The sequence below is a fragment of the Choristoneura fumiferana genome, chromosome 26 (genome assembly GCF_025370935.1).
Source record: "Choristoneura fumiferana chromosome 26, NRCan_CFum_1, whole genome shotgun sequence".
In the NCBI taxonomy this organism is placed as follows: Eukaryota; Metazoa; Arthropoda; class Insecta; order Lepidoptera; family Tortricidae; genus Choristoneura; species Choristoneura fumiferana.
Genome location: NC_133497.1, coordinates 9,016,080 through 9,035,229, shown reverse-complemented (window position 1 = coordinate 9,035,229; position 19,150 = coordinate 9,016,080). Strand labels below are relative to the sequence as shown.

Here is a 19,150-nt window from a genome sequence, read left to right as displayed (position 1 = left end):
GTTAATTTTTTTCTACACTATTCGTAATCTTCTGTCATCTTATAAGGCAGCGTTTCTTAACCTTTTTCAGTCCGCGGACCCCTCTAGACAATCAAGCATGATTTCAAGGAACCCCTTTATTAAAAAACAAGAATAAATTTAGATCAATTTTTATTAATTCAAATGTCTATAGATAAGCGGACGGCGGACCCCCATCCATACACATACTCGTGGACCCCCCAGGGGTCCGCGGACCACAGGTTAAGAAACGCTGTTATAAGGTGACATGTCATGTCAAAATGCAGTCTCATGGAATAACGCCATCTAGCGGTAAGTAGCAGATTTAAGAACTATTTGGTCCGATTCTACTCTTTTAGTAGGAATAGAACTTTTTTTACGGCGACACTTTTTTGACTGTCACTGTCAACTATCTGTCAAAACTATCATTGTTAAAATGTCAATTTTTATTTGTCTCGTTTAGTTAAATAAATGTAAATAAACCTAGTCAAGACGGTAATTTTTACTCAATTTCACATTTTAACTTCTAATTACAAGTATCTAGTCAGTATTTCGCAAAATTCAAGCATGGATATAGACAGTCCAGTGATTTTTATGGAAGAGGTGTCTCCAGACCAGATTGAGGTGGAGGTAGAGACCAGTGAGACTTACCTATTAGATCCCTTGACTGATCACAATTATATGTAAGTACTAGCTGTTGCCCGCGACCGCGACTGCTTCTACGATACACATACTCCTTTCCCACAGGAACTGTCATATCTGAGATGAAAAGTAACCCATACTATGAACGCTTGCTTCTACCTAATAAACTATCTAAGTGCATCCAAACCAATTTTCGTGCATCTTGTTGTGTAGTTTATTATTTTGTATATCATTTACTTACAAGATAATTATTAGTTAAAAGAGCCATTTTAGAGTGACAAACACACACACAGAAGCTTTCACAAATGTGTCTAATAGGTACTATAATATAGTACAGTCAACGTCATAAATAAGTGATCACTTTTGTACCTTCTCACTTCAACGTCATGTTTGAAAAGCCATATGAAAATGTGTAACGACTGAAACATACAAGGTACAGAAATTATCACTTATTTATGACGCTGACTGTACCTATTAGCATTAAAACAACAATACTGTAATACATTTGCAGGCCACAGTGTAGTCTGTGATATGCTACTCGAGTGAAATAAGGTCACTTATATAAATGGTTTTGACTGTACTTAAATACCCTCTAGTATATAGTATAGTATGGGGGTCTATATTGGCTCTTATAACTGTTGAAAGTCATAATCAAGGACCGGACTTTCTCATAGCAAAAATCAAACGTCAAAGGAATTGAACATAAGTTTTATCGACTATTGATAAATATTTCAGTAATTAATAAAACAGGAAATAGTAGGTACTTTTAAAATAGCGCTTTTTAAGTTAGTTACAATTAAAATATAAAGAGCTTGAGCTGCTTTAAATTAACTTAAAATTTAGAGCAGTATATCGTTGAAGAATCTTCATTGTAAATAAGTAAGGGATGTTTTTTAATCCATTTGTCAATCGTTTTTCTTTTAGGATTAACCATTTTAATAACACGGGAATGACTAAGAAAAACTCAAGCAACATAAATGTCATAATATGTGAAATTAATGTGATTTATTTTATTTTAATATGGAGACGAAAGTCGCTTATCAAAGACGTGAAATGTTACAAGGCGATAACAAGAAGAGTCGATTCTATAACATCAATAACTGGAATAGTCGATAAAACTTATGTTCAATCCCTTTGATGTTTGATTTTTGCTATGAGAAATTCCGCTCCTTGCTCATAATGTATTGTTTGTCATAACTCTTTTTTTTTCTCTGAATCCATTCATTGTAAATTGTTTAGAACTGTTATAAAACAAACCTAATCTAACCTATACAGTTCTACAAGATAACCATAAAACCATTAAATAATCTTAAAAAATATGGTTTAGACGGAAAAAATTATGACAAATTATTACATTATAACTTTAGAAAATTATGCGACTAGATGCGCGCCCATTCCTATGTTGTCACCAGTTTAATCACTGATTCTAATGTAAATTCCAGCCTCACCAAACCAAAACAGGCCACAAAATCTGTAATCCCGCACAACTTGAAAATTCGAGAGCTAAAAGCTTTATACCGCTGCAAAATATGTGGTTATTCTACGTTAAAAAAAGACAGCATGGATGCTCACTCCTTGACACATAAAGAGAAACCAAAACCACCAAAGAGTATTCCACAAATGAGGCAGTATATTCCATGCCCAAGTTGTACGAATACTGTTAAAAAGAAAGATGTATATGAAAAATGTACCGAGTGCAGTTATTTTACTAAGAAAAAGACGAGTTTGAAGATTCATATGAGGATTCATATGAAAGAGAAGCCCTATAAATGTACGGAGTGTGAGCAAGGGACAGAGAGCTTGAAGGAATTGATAAGGCACTACGAAGCAAGGCACAAGGGCAGTGACAAGTTTAGGAAAATAAAGGTGTAAATAAATGTTTTAACTAAATTTGTATTTTAATTTATTTTAATTAAATATACTGTAACTAGAAAAAATCTAAAACCCTACTCCTAAAAGTCCTAACATTTCTAGTAGGGTTGTAAGTAGAGTTTTATTATCGGTTTCGTTTATTATTACCACTTACATTTGTTATTACATTCATTAAAACTATAATCTTTGTAATAAATGAATCATGAAAACATATGTTGCATTTGTTTTTTTTATTTAATGAGTAATTTAATGGCCGCAATCCTGGCAAATGCTCTGCCCTGGAAGCCATGGTGGCCTAGTGGTTTGACCTATCACCTCTCATGCAGAGGGTCATGTCGTAGGTTCAAACCCTGGATCGCACCTCTGAGTTTTTCGAAATTCATGTGTGGAATTACATTTGAAATTTACCACGAGCTTTGCGGTGAAGGAAAACATTGTGAGGAAACCTGCACAAACATTTGTTGGAACTAAATCATTCTTTATCGGACTCAGATTCGTATGAAGTGTTACATTATGTGTGGTCTTGATGTTTTAGAATGCATGGAGATAATTAGATACAGCAGTATGGGGTCTATTATTAATGAGCAGGTAAATTTAGTTTCATCTCCCTTGCTACGACTTGGATCTAATTTCAGCAATGGTAGTTAATAAAACATGCCTTGACAGTAAATAAATAAAAATAAAGGTGGTTTTGAAGGATGGTTAAAAAAAAAATATTAATAATTTGTGGGTAGTTTTGTTTTGTTTCATAAAATATGTGGGTACTTGGGGAGATACAGTGACAAATTAAAACGGTGGTTGTGGTTCGTTAGTCTAACTACTGGTAGCATGGTGTACGGTTCTGTCACTCTGGTTGAGTTCGAAACGCGTCAGTGTAGTGTGGTCAAGCACCATGCTTGGTGTACGGTTCTGTCACTCTGGATATGAGCTCTGGTTGAGTTCGAAACGCGTCAGTGTAGTGTGGTGGTGATAGATGGGTTTGTGTGATTTGTGTGTGTTCTTACAGTGTGGAGGTGGAGGAACTGCATGAACACGCATATTCTGCATAAGCTTAGCTATCGTAAGGTCGCGGGTGAGCAAGGAAATTCTTTTAGTTCATTTACATGATATTTTCCAAATCGCTCACTATCCAAACCATATATACCACCATATACAAAAAACTTTCAGCCTTTATACTACAACGAAAGTCAACCTCTATGTATAAACTAGTTCTCTAAGTCCTTTGAACTGTTTAAGTAAGGACTTCGCTTTTATTAAATATTTCGACTTATATTAACCCACAGTTTTAGCCATGTAACTCTAGACTAAAGGGATGCAGATGGGAGGGATGGGAGGGAGGGAGGGAAGCACTCGTATGTACCCTGAACTAACCCTACTGGTCCATTTGTCAGTACAGCACCTGACAGTCATTTGTATTAAAAAAAAAGCAATATTGACAGATCATTTGCTTTCAACTTTGACGCTGGCAAAATTATCCCATTGGACAGAAGCAGTTTCTAAAAAGCAAACAACTACACTAGTTTTGAGGCCTTGAAAGAATAGTTTCCCAAAAGGCCTTATAAGACAGTCTCATCACAAACCGCGCAGTCATGGCCGGGCCATTGAACAATACATAGAACAAAATAAAATTAAACATATTTAATTCACCTCATTACATTGTAATATTGTAATAACACTTAAACATATTCAGAACTCTTCGTTTTCAAACGGATGGTACTTGTGCCCCAGAGACCTGCAAGAAGAAGAAAGAGTTTTTATCATTATTTATTTTAATGAGGGAAAGTAGCCCTGTAGCACTGTAGACAAAGGTCCTGCCTGAAGTATAGTGGTTAGTTTGTTTATAGGCGCGTGAAACAAAATTTACATTTAAATCATATTTAATACATTAAAACCGTACCATAAAAATATCCAGCATGCCACAGTGTTGCTCAGTCCTGTTTTGTTCGGAAAAAAGGGAGGCCAAAGATTCCCGAAAGACAAAACTGTCAAAACACATACATTCATTGCCCCGTAACGCATATTTGCCATAATTAATTTCAGGTATTGCAAAACATTCACAAAATTATTCTAATTATAAATAAACCCGCGTAGCTCACCAAACAGTGAAATTTGACAGAGACCTCACGCTACACTAGCGCCTCTAGCGGCGAATTCATACGCGATTCTCTCATTTACTTAAAATTAAAACTAAAATAAAGGTAAAGAAAAAACAAACAAAACCCATCCGTATCGTACTTGGCCCAAACATATCCTGGTCGATCAACACTTTCTTGTACCTAATTTTTTTTTATTCGACTGTATAGCAAACGAGCAAGTGGGTCTCCTGATGATAAGAGATCACCACCGCCCATAGACAACTGTAACACCAGGGGTATTGCAGACGCGTTGCCCACCTAGAGGCCTAAGATGGGATACCTCACGTGCCAGTAATTTCACCGGCTGTCTTACTCTGCAAGCGCAGCTGCTTCACGGCAGGATTAGCGAGCAAGATGGTGGTAGCAATCCGGGCGGACCTTGCACAAGGTCCTACCACCTGCCATGGTTATGTCCCCTGGACCAACTCTATAGAACCATGAATTTCTATATGTTAAAATTCATCCTACCAACACCTTTTGCCATAGTTAGAAGCCCATTATTTTATGGACTATCTCTTAAGCACACTAGTAGCATACAAAATAACGGTTTTTAGGGTTCCGTAGCCAAAATGGCAAAAACGGAACCCTTATTTTCGCCATGTCTGTCTGTCCGTCCGTCCGCGGCTTTGCTCAGGGACTATTCAATGCTAGAAAGCTGTAATTTTGCACGAATATATATGTAAACTATGCCGACAAAATGGTACAATAAAAGAATCAAAAAAATTTTTTTTACAGTACCTCCCGTAGACATAAAGTGGGGGTGATTTTTTTTTTCTCATCCCACCTTGTAGTGTGGGGTATCGTTGATAGGTATTTTAAAACCATTAGCGGGTTGCTAAAACGATTTTTCGATTCAGTCACGTGTTAGCAAAATATTCAACTTTAAAGTGTATAAGTGTATAATAATGTCCTTAAAAATTGGCAAATTCGCATCATCAGTTTGTAGTTCTTGGCCTATAAATGCTCTCATGCTAAGTTGCCAGTGTGACTCTGTCAAGAAATGCGAGCTTAATTCGGAAACTGCTAAAGAAAAGCCAAAAAAAATGGTAATTTGGGTGTTACGTAACTTTTAGAACGGGGGGGGGGGAAAGAAAAATGTTACGGCGCGTTACATGGGGGGGAGGGGGGGCGTTACGTATTACTTGAACGCCCCCCTATGTCCTATGGCTGAGGTGATGATAAGCGTGTGCCACTCACGCAGTCATGGGCACGAAGCGTCCGTTCACGTCGAACGAGTTGACCAGGTCCAGATCCTCGGCGGAGAGCTTGAAGTCCAGCACGTCGAAGTTGCTCGCGATGCGGGACTTCGTCACAGACTTGGGGATCACCACGTTGCCGCGGTCGATCTGGTATCTGGCAACAGAATGGCGATAACCATCCATTAAACACGTTACACCGCTTTTGACCATTTTTTTTAGCCTCACACAATACGGTATTTGACAACTCCAATGTTTTTAGCCGTGGCGGCCTAGTGGTTTGACCCATCGCCTCTCAAGCAGAGGGTCGTGGGTTCAAACCCCGGCTCGCACCTCTGAGTTTTTCGAAATTCATGTGCGGAGTTACATTTGAAATTTACCACGAGCTATGCGGTGAAGGAAAACATCGTGAGGAAACCTGCACAAACCTGCGAAGCAATTCAATGGTGTGTGTGAAGTTCCCAATCCGCACTGGGCCCGCGTGGGAACTATGGCCCAAACCCTCTCATTCTGAGGGGAGGCCTGTGCCCTGCAGTGGGACGTATATAGGCTGGGATGATGATGATGATGAATGTTTTTTACTCTTAGGGGCTGTTTCACCATCCATTGATTAGTGTTAACTGACGTGTAAATGTGATGCCGTCTCTATTTGTTTTGTTCGAATAGACGGAGACGGCATCACATTTAACCTTCAGTTAACACTAATCAATGGATGGTGAAACAGCCCCTTAAACTCACTCTTTGTCGGACCCTAACTGATTACTCCTCTCATCTACTCAAAGGTTGACTGGTAGAGATCCCTTAAAGGGATAAGTCCGCCTTTGTACAAGTATCTCAAAGTTTGTCAATTGTGTTTTGTTTCTTTTCTTTTGTACAATAAAGAGTTTACATACATACATACTCCTGATTTTGCCATATCTTAATATTATTATGAAAATATAGATATACAGATAGTGTTTAGCGAAGAGAACATTTAAATCGGTTGAAAATTGGATTTATAGTAATTTTTTAAAAATATCTATATACCTGTCTCTTTCTCAAACGCTTTTCTCTACGCAGCAGTATGGAGGTACTGGCGTGTGACGTCACATGCCAGTATGTCTTTCTCTGTCTAATCTTGAATTTCAAACTTTATAACTTTGTTATTTGTAAAGGTAGCTTAAAAATGGTTTTTCTATTCGATAACAAGCATCGTGTAGTTTTAATTTATAAAACATACACAAAATATCACATCACATATCATATCACATTTCTTGGGTAACAGAGTGGTCAAGACATGGAACAAACTACCAGAACATGTAGTCTCAGCACTGAATGTGAACCAATTTAAGAACCGGCTAGACCAACACATTAACAATACAAAGAATACTTGACCAAGGAGCAGCTAGATACAGGCACCTATCAGTTGCTTGCAACTGCCCGCCTGATAATTTATATAATAAAAAAATAGTCAAATACCGTGTTTAGGTGGAAACGCAGTTTCAAACCAAGGCACAGAATAAGTAATAGTACAAGTACAGAAGCTTCACTGCCGTACAAAAGTGACGTTTAGGCATAAGAATCGTGCCTACTTTATGCTTCTCTGTCTATCGCATAACTCGTGTTCACTCGCACGCGTTGAGTCGCACTGAATCGCCTCAACGTTGGGGAGGCCCGGTATGTACTTGTAGCTCGGCGGCGGAATGGCCTAGTGACACCCCCCTGACCAAGGGCAAACCCTACCTGATGAGTACTTGAGCGGGCGTCTTCCCGAGGCGGTCGGCGAGCGCCTTCAGCTTGGGGTCGTCCATGAGCTGGGGCTCGCCGGGCTGCGCCCACGGCCGGTCGGGCGACCCCAGCGGCGAGTACGCCGTCAGCTTGAGGCCGCGCGCCGAGCAGAACGCCTTCAGGCGAGACTGGTTCAGGTACGGGTGGCATTCCACCTGGAACAACAATACAGCTGTTATTTATGGGCCAATTAACATTCTTCGCAACGGTTCTCCTATGGTAGCCCGAAAAATTCTAATCCTAATTTCACTAACACTAATTTCACTAGCCCTAAAATGAAAACGCCGAATTTTTAATATTCCTAACTATTCATTAGCCCTAATTTTAGCATTCCGAATTTACGTTATATTTAATTTCACTAGCCCTAAAATCAAAAAGCCGAATTTTTTTATTTTCCTAAATATTCATTAGCTCTAATTTTAGCATTCCGAATTTACGTGGTACTTACCTAATTTTACTAGCCCTAAAACCAAAAAGCCGAATTTTTGATTTTCCTAACTATACACTAGCCCTAACATCAAAAAGCTAAAAAAAATAATTTTCGTCAAATGTATTGATTGGAACACATTAATTAAGCTTCGCTCCCGCCTTAGCCTTCTGAACCTAACCTGTCCAAGTCACTTCTTCTCCAAAACGTCTTGCTCGCTCGCTTCGCTCGCTCGCGCGATTTTTTTTTCTTTAGTACAATTAATCTTTAGGAATAATCATTATTAGTGTTAATAATATTAGAGCATTTAATGGTTAGTACAAGTAATCATTACGAAGTAAAACTTTAAGTCTAGTAATCAATTCTGACATACAAGTTCAAATGTCATGATATTAGGGCTATGAAAATTATATCTAACGTTGGTATGCCTAGTGAAATTAGCTTTTATGATATTCGGTCTAGTGAGGGTGAACCCTTCGCAACACATTCTCGCACATCTTTAGCCGAGTTCAGACTTGAAAGAAAAGTCGTGCAAGTTGTATTACATTGCGGCGCTCAGTTGACCGCTACAAACTCGTTGGCTTTACGGCCTCGCAATGTAATGCAACTTGCACTATTTTCCCTGCAAGTCTCAACTCGGCTTTTGGTGGAAACGGAGCCTTAGGCACTTGTCCCACCGCCGACGATGAGCGAGAAGCGAGCAGAGCGAGTAACTAGAAACGAGTGGGCGAGCAGTGAAAAGCGAGTGTTCGAGCACGACGGGCGATTACTCGCTCCACTCGCTCGAGCCGGGCGGCCGCCAAGCTAACAGCGCTGAGCGAGTATCGCTGAGCTAGTTTTATAGCTCTTGTCGCTGCGACAAAAGATGTAAGAGCGAGTTCTCGCCGGCAGTGTGAACAGCCAGCGATCAACTATTAATATATATGTCTCTTTTACTCACACAGGATCTTATATCTTTTGTTCGTTTCTTGAGCGAGAAAATAGTCGATAGCCAATCGTTTCCTCGCCGGCGGTGAGACAACTGCCTTAGGATTCAAGGTCAATGTTGGAAATAATAAAAATATAAACAAACAGTCTAAAATCAAAGTAAAAAAACATTTTAACAAAAAATGGAATCAACTTCAAAAACCTTGAAAATAATTTTCTACTAGTTTGAAGTCGGTGCCTCAGCGTTAGCCAGCAGGAGTGGATATAAGTCGTCTACTTCACCTACATATTGGGCTTCCATTCACTCGTGCTGAGGCACCGAATTCAAACTAGTAGAAAATTATTTTCAAGTTTTTGAAGTTGATTCCATTTTTTGTTAAAAAGTTTTTTTTTAGGTTTTTAGTGATTCGTAGCCAAAGTGCATCTCACAACGATTCCATTAAGGTCAAACACGGCATAGTTATATTATTTTATAACAGAGTACCGGTACCTACGGTCTTCATCAGGTCCAGTTCACCAAATGATACTTTCTGAATGTAAGTAGTTGACTTGGTGTCAAAAATGCCAAAATCGCTGTAGGCGCGCTTCTAAAATTTGAGGGTTGCCCTCGATTTCTCTAAGATCCCATCATCAGATCCTAACTTAGTGACAGTGGGAAGTATGTCCTTTAGAACAAAAAAAGAATTTTGACTTTTGACCCACAATTGACAAGATTTCATATTTCTAAGACTATAATTTGATTCGTTTTCTGTATTCTGTTTGTAAAGAGAAAGACGCTGATATTTTTAAAATTTCGCTACGATTGATAATTAATTTATTAGTTTTTTTTAATGTGCTTATTCTAAAAGGGCATGACTCCAAAACTACCACACAATAGATCCATTAATTTTGTCGTCTCTATTAAAAAAAAGATCACGTAAATCTGACGTAGACGTTGTCAAAATTATGACAGCTCCTTTTTCTGGTGAAAAAGGCAAAGGAAACATATCTATTCTGTGGTAGTGTTAGCAAATTCAGATATATTTTTTAATTTTTTGTATTTTTTTTAAATATGGAGAAATAAATTATAATAAATATTTTCCCATGTTTACGAGGCAAAACTCTTTCGGTTCCTGCAGTAATTTACAGGTGTTAAAAAAATGTAATCTTGCCAATTGGCGGAGTTACCGCCTAACAAACACACAAAAAAAAACATACAGACGAATTGAGAACCTCCTTTTTTGAAGTCGGTTGAAAATGAAAGTGACTGCCGTACTGACCTGATTGACTACAGGCTTGACAGTAGCCACCTCGAGCACCCTGGCGACCTGTTTGCTGTTGAAATTGGAGAGCCCGATGCTGCGGACCAGCCCCTCCCCCACCAGGGGCTCCAGGGCCTTCCACGTGTCCACGTAGTCCACATCAGAGAACTGGATCTTGCCGGCCTCGTCTGTTGGGAACAGCTCCCCGTCTTCCTGTAAGAACGACCAACGTTTTTGACCACTTCTAATAGTTTATTCTTGCTGTTACCATCTTGTACGTCGTTGCCATTGTACCAAATTTAAATCGTTTATGCTGGAAGTAAGCCGCAATGGTTTCTTTTATACGTCTTTTTAGGGTTCCGTGCCGCAAAAGGAAAAAAGGGAACCTTTATAGGATCTCGAAAATACAAACTGAGACATGGATGCACAGAAAAACCAGAAAAAAGAGACCAGCGCTGGGAATCGAACCCAGGTCCTCAGCAATCCGTGCTGCGTGCTATAACCCCTACACCACCGCTGGACAGGAATTTAGACACGATTTTTTCCTATGCATACATATCTCAGGTTGCTTATTTCTACTACGCTACTTATGCAGCAGCACTAGCGACATCTATGTTTCGCTCTCATCGAGAGACGTCACATTCTTTCGGAACCAACCGCTCACCCAGACAAGAGATGTCGCTACTAAGCAATCAAATTATGATTAAATTATGAGAAATAAGCAACCTGAGATATGTATGCATAGGAAAAAATCGTGTCTAAATTCCTGTCCAGCGGTGGTGTAGGGGTTATAGCACGCAGCACGGATTGCTGAGGACCTGGGTTCGATTCCCAGCGCTGGTCTCTTTTTTCTGGTTTTTCTGTGCATCCATGTCTCAGTTTGTATTTTCGATATGGTTTCACGGGATACCCGTAAAAGTAACAAATTTGGAGTTGAAATAAAAAATTCAAAAAGACTCCAAATAACCAATCATAACTTTATAGGATCACTCTTTGTCCGTCTGTCTGTCTGTCTGTCATTCATTAAAATTATTGCCAGTGTAAGAAATTAGTTCCAATGAGGGCTATCGCGTATGAATTCGCCACTAGAGGCGCTAGTGTAGCGTGAGGTCTCCGAAATGTCAAATCTCATAGTTTTTGGATGAGCTACGCGGGCTTATTTATAATTAGAATAATTTTGTGAATATTTTGCAATATCTGAAACTAAGTATGGCAAATATGCGTTCCGGGGCAATGAATGTCTGTGTTTTGAGACAGTTTTGTCTTTCGGAAACCTTTGTCCTCCCTTTTTTCCGAACAAAACGGGGACTATGCAACACTGTGGCATGCTTGATATTTTTATGGTACGGTTTTAAGGTGTATTAAATATGATTTTAATCTAAACTTTGTTTTCACGCCCGTAATAACAGACTTTGAAAGCCATACTTAAAAACCTCACGCAACAGTGCGCCATCTAGTGAGACAAAAAACGATAGCCCTCATTAAACTCCGCAACATGGCGTATAGTCATATATTTCTGGTCAGGCTGTAAAATAATACCTTGTAAGCTTGAGGCCAGTGGATGAGGTACAGGTCCAAATATTTGAGGTTCAGGTTCTCCAACGATTTGAGGAGTGCGCCCCGCACCAGGTCCGGGCGGTGGAACGTGTTCCAAAGCTTGGAGGTGATGAAGAGATCCTCCCTGGAACATTAATTTTTTTTTTTTTTTTTATACGACTGGATGGCAAACGAGCAAGTGGGTCTCCTGATGGTAAGAGATCACCACCGCCCATAAACATTTGCAACACCAGGGGTATTGCAGACACGTTGCCAACCTAGAGGCCTAAGATGGGATACCTCACGTGCCAGTAATTTCACCGGCTGTCTTACTCTCCACGCCGAAACACAACAATGCAAGCACTGCTGTTTCACGGCAGGATTAGCGAGCAAGATGGTGGTAGCCATCCGGGCGGACCTTGCACAAGGTCCTACCACCTGCATTTATTATAGTTGGCAAGACAGAGACTGAGTTATCCATACTAATTAGATGTGGAAAATTTATTTAAGAATATAAACTTATAGAAAATACAATCATATACCTAAGAGCTAAATACTACTAAATAATAAATCTACTAGCTAACTTAAATAATATTTTTATATTATAAATAAAGACCGCCTCGAATCGTTCCTGGCGCAAAGGTGCCCAACACGCTTGCCGCGTTCCCGCGTCAAACGGCGATAGATAGCCTTTGCATCAAGAACGACTCGGAGCGAGTCTAATCCCCGGTCCCGCAGCCGGCGTCCTACTTCTTTAAAAAACAACTTAGCCTCCGAGCACCAACAACCGGTCGTCTCCACCGCAAGCGCAACATACTAATATGTTTGTTTGTCCGTCTTTCGCGTCGAAACGGAGCGACGGATCGACGTGATTTTTGGCATAGATATAGTTTATAGGCCAGAGAGTGACATATATTTTATCCCGGAAAAATGCACAGTTCCCGAGGGAACAGCGCGCGATAACCGAATACCACGCGGGCGACGCCGCGAGCAAAAGCTATTAATACCATAAATGTTTCCACCAGAGATTTCACAAATCTGCAATCAGCTGTTCCAGCCATAGTCAGGATGGTTGGATTTTAATAGTTAGGGATTTCTTTTTATCGAACAGCTGGCAAACGCCGCCCCATGGATACCTACAGCATTATTAGGACTGCGGGTGCGTTGCCGGCCTTGCAATAAATGTAAATATCATATATCATGGGACACTTGACACCAATTGACCTAGTCCCAAACTAAGCAAAGCATGTATACTATACGACGGATAAACACACTTATATAGATAAATACATATTAAACATCCAAGACCCGAAAACAAACGTTCGTATTATTCATACAAATATCTGCCCTGGAATTGAACCCGGAACCTCAAGCTTCGTCGTTCGCGATACACCCGCCTTTGCAAAAATTTGGGTAGTGTTCCACTGAACACCATCGCCATTTTAGTTATATGGGCTTATTATCTTTGGTCTAGCGGCTAAACCTAGACTCTAGCCCTAGAATGTGCCATCTTTTTAACCTGGGAACATACTCGTGTTCATTCAAAAAGTTTCTGGCTAATATTTGAGAAGTTTTTGGAGTCTTCCTTGTACTTTTTAACCCCCGACGCAAAAAGACGGGTTACAAGTTTGACCGCTATGTGTCTGTCTGTGGCACCGTAGCTCTTAAACGGGTGGACCGATTTGAATGCGGTTTTTATTTATTTGAAAGCAGATTTCTAGCGATGGTTCTTAGACATGTTTTATCAAAATCGGTTCAGCCGTTTTTGAGATATCGAACTTTGAAGTGACAATGTTGGGGGTTGTCCAATTTTTTGTTGTTTAAGTTATTACAGTATTTGTTCACTTCTTCTTTTAAAGTAGGTCCATCAGAGATGTGCGAGAAATGTGTTTGTCGTGGATTAATACTTTACGGGCGCACGCCTGACGGGCTACTACGAAACTCGAAACTCGAAGTTCGTATCGTACCGTCCCTCTCGCTCTCGTATTAAGTATAAGTGTCAGAGGGACCGCACGACACGAACTTCGAGTTTCGAGTTTCGTAGTAGCCCTGCTGCTGCCAAAAAGGCCTGCACTCAACCTGTGTGGCCACACTTTATATGCAGCAACACTAGTTTTCTGTGGAGCCCAAACGTTACAGCCCCGGGGCCCCCACAATAGATACATCGGATTTTTTTTCTAATCCCGTCAACGGGCCTTTTTTTTTAAAAAGTGTACCCTTTTTTTTTGTAAATTTTGGAAAAAAAATGATTTTTCCTACTCAGAATCAAGAGCACAATCGATTCCGATAGTGCAAAAAAAACGTCCCCAAAAAAAAAAAACAGTTTTGCGACGGTTTTTACATACACTCAGTATGGGCGTGACAAAACTGACTCATAAATTTTTGTATGAAAAAATGGGGACATTTTTTAAACGATCGGAATCGATTGTACTCTTGGTTCCGAGTGGGGAAAACCATATTTTTCCAAAAATTTCAAAAAAAAGAACGGGTATATTTTTTTTCAATACGCCCAAACACTAGTAAACAAAGTACTATTCATCTATATTTATTCACTTCAATCATGCAATCAGTAAAATATCAAATTCTCAAATCACCCCCATTTTATTCCACTCTTTTGTTGCCTCAGACTTCTAAATGCGGCCCTTTGTATGCATGAGCCAGTTACTACGTCCCAGTCAGATGCAGAAAAAAATACCGGCCAATTGCGAGTCGGACTCGCGCACCGAGGGTTCCGTATAAATATTTACGGTTTTCGCAGTTTTTGCTTTATCTGTGAATTTCAAGATTCTGAGTTCACGGGAAGTACCCTGTAGGTTTTGATTCCCTTGAGAGTTTCGAAAATTTTCGGCATAAACGGCTGTGTCTTTTAATTGCGTTGGCTTAGAAGTTTCATTTTTTCACAGCTCCAAGGAACAGTACACTTAAGTATTTGATATAAATTTCAACTTGATACCTCCACGCGTTCCTCAGTAAAAGGGTCTTGACAGACGGACGGACGGACAACAGTGATCCTATAAAGGTTCCGTTTTTTCCTTTCGAAGTACGGAACCCTAAAAATAGACATATCCCATGTCGGCTTACCTCTTGACGACCCCCTCAGCCAGTTTAGCGGTGAGCGCGGCGCCGACCTCCTTCTCGTTGCCGTATACGAACGCGCAGTCGATGTGGCGGTAGCCAATATCGATGGCATCTTTGACAGCCTGCGTCACCTCACCGGGTTTCGACTGGAAAATATTTTACTAGTAAACCGACAGCTAGATGCTAAACGTCGCCAGATGGCGGGATAAAGGAATTGATGCATAAGACAAACAGACCTAACAACTGCTTCATTAAATGTTGCTAACATAGTTATGTTTATTGAAATTTGATTAAATTAAATTGCACAGACACTTGATAATAAACTTGCTGACATAGTTGTATGCCATAATGCATCTCACACTAATCAAAATACCAGATTTGCACTTAATTATCAAAAACTTTTTAAATTTAAATTGTAACTACTGTTAATTTAATAATAACAAGATATGGATTTATTTAAAAAAGGATTCTGAAATAAATCATTTTTTTTTATAAATAGATAAAGTTCCTTTTTCAACAGTGCTCAAAATATTCCATGGTTTTGATAACATCAAATAACTTCAGAATTTAATATCAGCTGACATAAACCAAAGGTCAAGGTAGCCATAGATATAGTTCCATTTCCACCATAACTGATAACTGGTTCAATTCTGATAACCCAGCAATTATATAAGTAATTACTGTTAAAACTACTAAGTTACTTCCATATAGATAGATAAGGCACTACCTGCTGTGCGTAGCTTTGTCTGTATTCCGCAAAAATATAAAAATAATTTAACTGTTTGAATTATTTGCGATGCATAACTTTTAAACGAACTAAGGAATAAATCTCTTTTATTTTATCTAAATCTTCAAAATATTTGTCAATTGCTAGACATAAAAACTGACAACTTAAGCCTTTAGCTTAAAGCTATCAACACTATCAATAGATCCTTGTATGTTTGCAATTTATGTACACACCTTATCAGTAAAGTGTATCTGTTTGTACTTTTTGAGTTTATCAAGATACTCAAAGTCGCATGGGAGTCGATATGGTATCTTTAAGTTAAAGATCTAATGGAAAAATACCTAGTTAGTCGTTGATGGCTGAAAATTTTATGTTTTTTGCTAATAAACAATATTTTGCTATCTCTAATAGTTTTCTGTCAGAGATACGACCTAGTTGTCCTTGACCGTAATTAAATTGTAGGTTATTATAATTGCCGGTATGTATATTTAATCGCATAAAATGATTTTAATTAACTATAAATGAAATATACTGGCTATTGGACGTCAATTTGTATAAATTTAGAACGATTTCTTAAAGTAAAACAAAGTTCAAACTTTACCTTCCAAGTTCCGATTCCTAATATTGGACATTCGAGTCCGTTGTTGAAAGTAACTTTAGGCATTTTCGAAGCCATTTTAGTAGTGAATAACGTTAGAAAAATGTTGAAGATTGGGAAATTCACCAGCAATTAAATATACCGATTACACGACACTTCGTATATTTTTGTTTTAAATTTAATTTGACAGCAACAGCTGGGCTACTACGAAACTCGAAACTCGTAGTATAAGTGTCAGAGGGACCGCACGACACGAACTTCGAGTTTCGAGTTTCGTTGTAGCCCTGCAGCAGCAGCACGCAAAGGATTTTTGTTGCAAAGTTCTTGTTCTATCAAAAAAAAAACTTACTCTGTTAAATTAAAAAAAATAAAGGAAAACATAACTTAATTATTAAATAAACACGTTATAGGTATTTAGTAAAAGATAAAGAGAATAAATAAGTAGTTTGTTTTGTAATAAGGTTATTTTAAAAAGTGCCATCTTGTGTCGAGTAGCAAATAACAATTTTGAAAATTTCATCGTGCGTAGTTTTAACTATTTCAACTGAAACTTTATACTACCCCTGAATAACTATCCAAATTTGTCATTTATAATTCTTTACAATTAATAAAAGCAAAATCACTTACCTTCCATGTCCCCAATCCAAGTGCGGGAATAGTTTTCCCATTGTTAAAGGTGATAACCGGAACCTTAGCCATTATTCTTAATGCACGACCGCTCTGCTGGGCTATGGAACGAGAAGTGAAGAGCCATTGTGAGCTACCGCCACTTTAAATTATCTTATCTTGTGTTGTAGTATAGATAAATGATAACATAAATAATTTATGGAATACTTGTTGAGCTTCCATGTGAATAAATAACTTTGTCTGTACATGTATTCATATTCCCATGCGCCGTCAAACCCACAGCTGCTGCTTATTTATATTTGTATAGTTTCATATCTAAAGCAAATACTACTTAACCCTTTCAGACCGGCACTTAAACTACGACAATTTGCATACAAAAAAGAATGACTTTGAGTAAAATTGGGGCGTAGATGTGTGAATCTGGGGTCATTTCCGGATTTTCCGGCTCCAACGTGGAAATTTTTCGCCAACAATTGTATCATAACGGGCCTCTATTCTTACTGACACTTTGTGACACCCACGATCGTGTGCTATGGGGCCCATCAGCCAAACCGCACAATTGTGACTCTCTCACAATGTGTTAACTTGGCCCTATATTACAATTGTGAATGTCACAATTTTCGACTGGAGCCATCCTTTGCGTAAATTAGCGAATTAAAAAGGAATAAAACTGTTAAACTTCTTGTTTATATTTTTAATATTAAACACCCTGGCCATTTTGATATGTGTGTATTTTGTATTTGAATATTGTTCTGTTATTCTGCTTTGGTCTACTGTCATTACTTCTGTCTTGGTGTCGCATACTGTTAACACATTATACTCGTTTTACCCTGCTACTCTCGTTTCCTTCAATTGGTTATGGCCCAGAGTCGCGTAATAAAACGAAGAAACAGTGCTAAGTATAAAAAGTGCTATGAGTTCAAATAATTCATCGGCGATACAAAATTCGTCGCACCAATGGCAACGTCAACGTCATCAGGCTCTCCAAGTTTACGAAACTCAACGGCAAGAACTACAGCACGGGATATTCGGTCTAGAGTGCATGCTCATCGATCTTGACCTTGGACGTCTCCTCAAAACCCATCGAGACGTCAACCCAATCGTGAAGAAGAAGGATGCAAAAGCACGAGCGAAGATCTGCCTCGCCTGCGACGAATCGGTTTACCCGATCATCAGGTCAGCCACATCAGCGTATGAAACCCTAGAATCTTAAAGAAGCCTACGCTGACCACGGCTTGACAAGACGCCTTAGCCTAATCAAGAAATTGTTAGCACTGAAGTTCGACGGTAACATGCAACAATATGTCAAACAATGCTAGCGACACAGCAAGAGCTGCAAGGAATCGGAGCCGCAGTTGAAGACGAGTTCCTTGCTATTATAATGCTGGCGGGACTCCCAGAGTCGTTCAAGCCACTCGTCGTCACACTGGAGCACGCGAACATCAAGCTTACATCGGAGAATGTGGTGACAGCTCTCTCAAGAAGGCCTTAGAGCTGAACCCACCACATCCAGTACCCATGGACCTGACTACACCGCGCTACACGTCAACAATCTAAAAATTATTTTGTAAATATTGTAAAAAGTTAGGGCACGTTTCCAGTGTAAGAGCATCAAAATAACAAAAACAAGAATGTTCGGCGGTCAAATCATTCAATACATCCGAATTCACACTTTCATCTTGTTTTGCTAATATTCCTCCACAGGTCAACAAGACTGGTTCATGATTCTGCGCAACTCCCCAATATGAGTAACAGGAGCGAATGGTTTCTGATCTATCATCCCAACGATCCTATTACAGTTGCGAAAAAGAACAAGTACTGAGTCATGGTAAAGGTACTGTAAATATGAATATATCTCCTAGTAAGTAAAATAAAGCGATGTTTATATATTCCTGCCTAGCTACCAATTTGCTTTCTGTAGCAAATAAAATCAAAATGGTTTCGATGTTTGTTTACATCGAAAGGCGCCGACTATTTCCTAGCGGCGGTTGTCAAGTGACAACTAATGTCATTGCCACAGGCTCAAACCATAAAGGCATGTACAAACTAGAGATGTAAGTTCGAGTACCGCTTGCTTACCAATAGTAAAGAGTCTGCTATGTTGTTGGCATAGACGCCTGGCCAATACAATGTCAAATGTTTAAACATTTTAAAAAATAAAAACGTTGGCATAGACACGCAGGTAGTTAACAGAAACTTGTGTCCGTGTTTACAAGGTAAAACTTTCCAAAGACCTTTCCGAACTCTACTAGTAAGTCGAGTTGCGTATTGCAGCTCATTCATCGGACTATGTGGTCCTATGAGTACGCACTCGTGGGGCGGAGCCCCTTTACTTACTAACATTTACAGACGACTTAGTCGCAAAACTTTTGGATATCTT

At 39.1% G+C, this 19,150-nt stretch overlaps 2 protein-coding genes across 3 annotated transcripts; one reads left to right on the top strand and one right to left on the bottom strand.

Moving 5' to 3' along the window:
- The first annotated feature begins 392 nt into the window (after positions 1–392).
- On the top strand, positions 393–2,724 carry LOC141442793 (zinc finger Y-chromosomal protein 1-like). The gene is made up of 2 exons (XM_074107913.1): positions 393–680; positions 2,082–2,724. Exons 1-2 carry the CDS (start codon positions 565–567, stop codon positions 2,509–2,511), a joined length of 546 nt encoding a protein of 181 aa, XP_073964014.1. The 5' UTR covers positions 393–564; the 3' UTR covers positions 2,512–2,724.
- A 1,410-nt stretch (positions 2,725–4,134) lies between these two features.
- On the bottom strand, positions 4,135–16,894 carry LOC141442781 (aldo-keto reductase 1B-like). Of its 2 annotated transcripts, none has more exons than XM_074107895.1 (7): positions 16,771–16,894; positions 14,822–14,964; positions 11,744–11,885; positions 10,223–10,417; positions 7,565–7,764; positions 5,844–5,999; positions 4,135–4,243 (listed from the first exon to the last, which is right to left on the bottom strand). In XM_074107895.1, exons 1-7 carry the CDS (start codon positions 16,840–16,842, stop codon positions 4,198–4,200), a joined length of 954 nt encoding a protein of 317 aa, XP_073963996.1. In that variant the 5' UTR covers positions 16,843–16,894; the 3' UTR covers positions 4,135–4,197. The 2 variants fall into 2 exon arrangements, with proteins under 2 accessions (XP_073963996.1, XP_073963995.1); XM_074107894.1 differs by lacking the exon at positions 16,771–16,894 and adding an exon at positions 16,147–16,354.
- Positions 16,895–19,150: the final 2,256 nt, after the last annotated feature.